At 39.2% G+C, this 7,249-nt stretch overlaps 2 protein-coding genes across 2 annotated transcripts; both read right to left on the reverse strand.

Moving 5' to 3' along the window:
- Positions 1–1,104: 1,104 nt before the first annotated feature.
- On the reverse strand, positions 1,105–3,442 carry LOC109704032 (probable LRR receptor-like serine/threonine-protein kinase At3g47570). The gene is made up of 2 exons (XM_020224772.1): positions 1,951–3,442; positions 1,105–1,457 (listed from the first exon to the last, which is right to left on the reverse strand). The coding sequence occupies exons 1-2, from the start codon at positions 3,440–3,442 to the stop codon at positions 1,105–1,107; spliced, it is 1,845 nt and encodes a 614-aa protein (XP_020080361.1).
- An 11-nt stretch (positions 3,443–3,453) lies between these two features.
- LOC109704033 (LRR receptor-like serine/threonine-protein kinase GSO1) lies at positions 3,454–5,079 on the reverse strand. The gene has a single exon (XM_020224773.1). The coding sequence runs from the start codon at positions 5,077–5,079 to the stop codon at positions 3,454–3,456; it is 1,626 nt and encodes a 541-aa protein (XP_020080362.1).
- Between the last annotated feature and the right edge of the window lie 2,170 nt (positions 5,080–7,249).

The following is a 7,249-nucleotide window of genomic DNA, read 5'->3' on the forward strand; positions in this document are numbered from 1 at the left end:
CGCTTTTCTTATTTTTTCNGTCACAGGCTTTATGGCTGAGAAATTTTATCTCAGATTTAAGAGTTGTCGACTCTATCTCAAGGCCAATTAAGATTTATTGCGACAACTCTGCTGCAATGTTCTTTGCCAAGAATAGTCGAATTACAGATCGCAGCAAACATATCGATATAAAGTATCTTGCTGTGAAAGAATACGACAAGAAGAAGGTGGATATCCAACACATTGGGACCGAGATGATGATTGCTGATCCTATGACTAAATCATTGCCGGCAAACAAATTCAAGGATCATATTCATCATATGGGTATCTTGAGTCCATTTACAATTTAAGTATTTTCTTCTTGTATAAAGACTTTAAAGACTATTCTTATTTGAGTAAGAACGCATTTTAATTTTTGCACATATGTGCATAAAGTTATCTTTTGTACATTAAAGTATTATTGTGCACTAAAGTGGAACTCTGAGTTGAACTTATAATAAGTTCATACGGTTGTAACTCATAAAGTTATTTGATTAAGGAATTCATGCTTTTGATACATGGGAGGAAGTTTCCATCTTTTGGGGCATAACCGCTGTGATCAAAGTATTGTGATTTCTTCGTCGAGTGAGAGATTTTGACTGTATAATTTACTTGGTACCTAATAAAATTTTTGTATCGCCTATGCGGTAATGAATATATCACTAGGTCAAGTGGGAGAATGTTGGATGTGGCCCACGTGATATGTTTAAGGCGATCCATAAAGATACAGTCAATCTATTTAAGTCGATCTATAAAGATATAGTAGATCTTACGGTTAGGATGTATCTGGACACGTCCTTGATGGACGGACGTGATTTAACATCCTTATATCAAGTTATATATAAATATGTAACATACGGGAGTCCCGGGAGTCCCGGTCTAACCCTAATATAATTGTCTGTGACTGCTCCATCTCCGGGGATAAGTGAATTAGACTCAAAATATTTCGCTACTTTGCAAATCGCGAACGAGAACGAACCACGAGCAAGGATCACCGTCAACAATTCGGATACAGAAATCGAAATCATGACAGAAGGTACGATCTTAGTTTCTTATAAAATTTCAACATAAGGAGCAAAACTGCTTTTAGCTAAGAAGCCTCTCTCTTGCTGCACTCAGCACCTTTGAGACTTCCGTCATGTCGCATCGTTCGTGTGGTGATTCATTCGAGCATGAGAGACTACAGTCAAACACCGAAACTAAGCAATCTCGCACACGCTCTTCGCGATAAGCTTGATCAACTGAGTGCAGGTTTCTGTCTATGATGTCCATGAGATGTTCAGGAGAAGCAGCAGCAGCAGCACGAACATATCCACAAAGGCTCAGTCCATCTTTGAACTTGTTGTCGACGGGGCTCATTCCAGTGAACATTTCGAGCAGAAGAATTCCGTAGCTGTACACATCGCCGAGCCTAGATGGTTTACAGCCCATTCCATACTCTGCACAACATATGTTAATTGGAAACATACAATACAAGATTGTCAGGTGAATTCATTTCGATTTGGATTTGGTTCCCACTGTTTCCAAGCCATAGTTACAAAAACTACATTTGATCTTTTAGTTAATAAATTGACTCTAAAACAGCATTACATAAGTATAAATAAAGTTTATGCTCTTGCGTGTTTAGTAATCATATAATCTGTTTTTAGTAGTAAGCATCAAGCAGCTGATTCTAACTCTAGTATGTCGGTTTTTGTAGCTAATATGTAGTATCCTTTTTGTTTCCTACAATATTTTTTTCCCCTTTTCTACTAATTCGTACACTCAATTTATCATTTTATTTATTAAAGTTATGCTATTCACTTGTTTTTTGCTGAGCAGCAAAAAATATTAGACATAGTATAGTTAGGAATCAGATAAAAATGTGTTGCATTTCTTTCTAAAATGTCGTAAAGCATGAAAATAGTTAGCATTTTATTGCATATTCCTCACCTAGAGGAACATAACCAATAGATCCTTTGATTCCCACAGTGCTGGTAGATGAACGCTCAGATGATTCGTCAGGCGGTTGCCGCAAAAACTTTGCTAACCCGAAATCACCCACATGCGCCGTCATATCGTCATCAAGAAGGACGTTGCTGGGCTCAAGATCACAGTGAACAATCGGCACGGACCCTCCGTGATGAAGATACTCTAATGCCGAGGCTACGTCGACAGCTATGTTCAACCTCTGGATTAGGCTTAGGCTTCTGAATGGCCTATTCTTGCGTGCATTTGGATGTAGCCACTCTTCTAAGCTTCCATTAGGCATGTACTCAAAAACCAAGGCCTTGAAATCGTTACCGCGGTGATACAAACTAGAGCACGATGTAAGAATTTTCACAAGATTTCGATGTCGAATGCTTCTCAGGGCCTCACATTCAGACATGAAACTCCTGAAAGCCCCATGCTGTTGAAGGTTAAGCACTTTTACTGCAACGATGTCGGCGCTTTCATAGTTCATGGCGGCTTTATAAACTAACCCAAAACTTCCCGTGCCAATTAGATTATCTAAGGAGAACCCATTTGTAGCCCTGAAGAGCTCATCATAAGATACTTTCGTGTGTCGGTTTCTTAAGGAAAACCTCGACAACGGCTTTCTCTGTGAGTTTTTTATCAAGTGATGAATCCCAAGCAAGCACATGATTATAATCAAACATAGAATTGCTCCACAGATAGGAATGAGTATTACCTTGAGTTTATAATTAGAGTGATGTTTTGCCGCAAAGGCATCTGAAGTGCATTTCGGCAAGTGTAATTCTGTAATTCCGCCACAGAGCTTAGGGTTTCCAACAAGCAAGACTTCGCTCGCATTCCTAAAGACCCCTTTCATCGGCACTCGACCCTCAAAACTGTTGAACGAGAGATTCAAGTTTCGTAGATCCGGGAGCTCATCAAGGAATGCTGGTATTTGGCCTGAGTAGAAGTTTTTTGAGAGATCAAGCTCTTTGAGGCCTCTTAAATTGCTAATAGAGGAAGGAATGGACCCTTGAAATAAGTTATTCTCCAGATGAAGGATTTCCAAGATGGCGCATTTGCTGATGGTGTTTGGAATCTCACCAGAGAGCCTATTATTTGAGAGATCAAGCTCCCTGACATTTATCAAGTTGCCTACTTCTGAAGGTAATGAATCGTTCAGTAAATTATGCGACAAGTCGAGGAAGTTTGTGAGCGAAGAAATGCTGAAAACTTCTTTCGGAATGCTACCGCTTAGCCTATTATTTGATAGATTTAACAACTCCAGCATTAACATGCTGCTTAATGTCGGCGGAATGGCTCCTTCAAATTCGTTGCTGCTGAGAAACAGCTTGTCCATTCGTGTTAGGTTGCCCAAAGTCGGAGGAATTTCACCCGAAAGCACGTTATGTGACAGATCTAAATACTGTAATTGCCAAAGATGACTGATTTCTACAGGAATAGTGCCTCGAAGATCGTTAATGCTCATGTCAAGAAAAGTTAGATTGATGAACTTCTCAATCTCGATTGGTATAATTGGTTGTTACTGAGTGCCAACAAATTAAGACTAGTGGAAAGATTGACTATTGATTTGGGCATCATGCCTTGAAGTAGATTGTATGCAAGATCCAACAATTGCAGACTGGTGCAGTTGGTCAGCACTGTAATGAAGCTCCAATCACTAGGTTTCCTGGCTTCGAGTCGATTGCCGGGCAGTTCAAGCCACAAAAGACTCTGCAAGGCTCCAAGGCTTGGCGGTATCGTGCCGTGGAATGCATTGGCCGATAGCTCAAGGTCGTTCAGCCCAGAAGCATTGGACAATGATGCTGGAATTCGCCCCCCAAGCTGATTAATACCCATACTAAGGACTTGAAGGTTTGGAAGAGCATTTCCGATATTGGAGGGTAGAGTTCCCTCGAGTTGGTTATCAAAGAGATATAAGTTCTTCAGGGATGATAGATTGTAAAGGGATGACGGTATTTCCCCTGTTAAGTTGTTCATCCCGAGATTGAGATATTCGAGAGATGAAAGTCGTCCGAGCGAGATTGGGATCGTCCCGGAGAGATTATTAGAAGAGCAGTCCAGGTAAAAGAGGAGTGGAAGTTCTGCAAAGTGAAGAATTTCACCATGAAGGTTGTTTTCTCGTAGCAAAAGCTGGCTCAGAGAGGACAGGTTCGTAAGAGTCGGCGGAATGGTTCCTGTGAGACTATTCACTTGGATTTCAAGTATGTTCAAGGAGAGAAGGCTACCGAAGGATGGAGGGATGGGTCCTGACAAGTTATTTTTGCCGAAAGAAAGATAGACTAGGGAAGAGCGATTCCCAAGTGAATCCGGGATGGACCCAGAAAGGCTATTGAATTTTAGATCAAGGCATTGAAGCTGAGCAAGATTGCCCAAAGTAGCAGGGATGGCTCCTTTAAGATTATTGTAGCTGAGTGCTAACAATGTTAGCTTTTGGATGTACCCAAGCTCTGGTGGAATTTCTTCTGTGAGAAAGTTATTCCTTAGATCGACAACCTGAAGCTCTTTACACTCTGTTAGATTGGATGGGATCGTCCCTTGTAACATGTTTTGATTCAGGAGAAGATCTCTAAGACCGGAAAGACGCGATAGAGTTGGCGGGATCTCACCGTTGAGCTTATTATCTGCCAAGATGAGTTGTTGAAGATTAGAGCAATTGCCAAGCGAAGACGGGATCGTTCTGCGAAGAGAATTCACACTCAGGTTGAGATATCGCAGCCGGTGTAGGCTTCCTAACTCCTCCGGGATGTGCCCGCCTAGCTTGTTGTCGGACAGGTCCATCGTCCGGAGGAATGTGAGGTTGGCTACGGCGGGCGATACGAAACCGGCTAGGCTGAGAGATGTGAGGTTGAGGGCCATGACCCGGTCGGGATGGCGGCGGCTGCAGGAGACACCACGCCACCTGCAGTAGTGGAGAGAGCCGTTGTTCCACGAGGAGAGCGCTCCGAACGGAGCGTCATCGACTAGGGACTTGAAGGAGAGGAGAGCAGCGCGGTCGGATGCAGCTTCTTTGATCCCGGCAGCGGCAGTGGCGGTGCACCAGGTGGTGAAGATCACATATAGTAGAATGATGAGAAAAAATACTGCATGGAAAAAGCCTTCCATTCTACGAACTTAGACAAGAGAAAGCTAAAACCAATGTATAGTGATCCTGCAGTAGCTCTTGGTTGGTATTTAATCTTGGCAACTGGATTGACAACAAACTAACTTCCACGCTTAGTCAAAAATCCTATTAGTTGTCGTAAGGTAGTAATACCATGGTGCCACAATACTTATGTACCTAGTAACGCAATGCTTCTGCAAAATGTCACTAAGGGTAATTGGTTAAAAGCTTAATAATTAGTATTCGAGTTTTTAAGTTTGAAATTTAATTACTTCATATTTTAGCTAAGCAGGTAGCGAAAAGCATCTACTCCTATTTGTACGTAGCTGTATATTCATGTACCGTAAAAAATAAACTAAGTAGATAACTAAGACCATACTAGAAGAAAATTAACATTTAAGTATGTTTTTTTTTATTTTATATTTACCGATATTTCAAATCGTCCTAATATAATCTAGCATAACATTTAAAAGTGCCGGTTAAAATGTTGCCACGTATATAACGACACTTATGCCAAGTGTTGATAAAATTTGTTTTGACGCACTACAACAGAATTAGGTTATAGGAACACATGTTTGGGACACTTTTGAGTAAGTGTCCCATTTATTCTAAAACTTAAAAAAACATCTACTAATGCCTAAATATAAAGCCCAATCCAACCAAAAATAAAAGATTACTCTACTCAACCCACCACACCGAGTCCATTTGGCCCGATTACAAACGGAAAAGAAAAAAAAAAAGAAAAATCAATTGCCATCTTTTCTTCTCTCTTCACTCAATCCACTGAAATTCTAGACGAAGAGCCTTTCCTGTCGTCCTCCTCCGCCACCGCAGCCAACGAGATAGAGTTTCGGCGGTTGCTAAATACTTAAATAAGTGTTGGTAAATTAGCAGCACTCTTTTAGGTTATAGCGACATTCTTTAACTGTCACTATATATTTAGCGACCCCACATATAGCAACACTTTTTAAAAGTGTCGGTAATTTTAGATAGTAGCACTTTTTTGACATGTACCTACATTTAAAAGTGTCGCTATAGACCTTTTTTGTTGTAGTGACGCTTTAAAGCATCATAATTTATAAGGGCTTTTTGAAATCCTAATACTTTAAAATGTCAAAAATTAAAAATAACAATGAAGTTTATCATCTAATAAGTTTATTTGTTATAATAGAGGATTTATATGACGATACTTTTTGAAATGTCGATATTTGCTATATTGTAGGGAGCTTGAAGATGCTTTTTCAGGTGTTATTTAAAAAGCATTCCTATATTGAAATTTTTTTTGTAGTACCACTTAATTGTAAATGCACATTAGCGCATTGTAAAAAATAAAGCAAGTGGCTAACTAAAAGAACCTACTAAAAGTATATTCAATACAATGCATTGCTATTTCAATACAACCATCAAATTTGTTGTGATAATGAAATTTGTGGAAATTGGTGGACAAATTTGTGGATTGACGTTTGTAGGGGTGACTGGAGTAAACGAGGAGACCGGTCCACGAAACAGGTTGAATTATTGGATGTTAATTTTACGATAAAAATGTACGGAGACCCCTCACCGATTGTATATTTTGAAATTGCCCCCTAAAGTTTTTTTTAAAAAAATGCTATACATACACTCTAGGAGACGTGTATGACATACATTCTATCCATCCAAGGAGTGAAAACTTCACCACTAGTTATGTTGTTGTGACTAGTAAAGTACACCATCTTTAAATGAATGGGATGTACATCATATATCGATTTTCTCACTGCTCTTTTAAAGACATGTATTTATATTGATGCCTTTGTAGGAATTGAAATATCATTGTTTTGAAAAATCAATAGTGAAGGGGGGTTCTCAATCCAAATAAAATAAAAATGGAGTGAACAAATTTAAAAATGGCCTATAGGCAAATAGTTTAATTGGTCAATGTACGGATTGAAGAATATACAAATTAAATCCATCTTTCATTTTAACTATTACTTTTCTCAATCGTTAGAATAAGAAAAACCAAATTTTAATATATTTTGAAGCTTCACAAGATCACTCGCAAGACATTTGTCGAAAATAGATATTTAATTAGCAACTTTCTTATAGAGGAAGGATGATTGAATTATTTGATAATGTTTTGGGTGTTTAGTTGTCAAAATTAGAAACTCATGGTTCATCAATTTGTTTACTCTCTAA

The sequence above is a fragment of the Ananas comosus genome, unplaced genomic scaffold (assembly GCF_001540865.1).
Source record: "Ananas comosus cultivar F153 unplaced genomic scaffold, ASM154086v1, whole genome shotgun sequence".
Taxonomy (NCBI): domain Eukaryota; kingdom Viridiplantae; phylum Streptophyta; class Magnoliopsida; order Poales; family Bromeliaceae; genus Ananas; species Ananas comosus.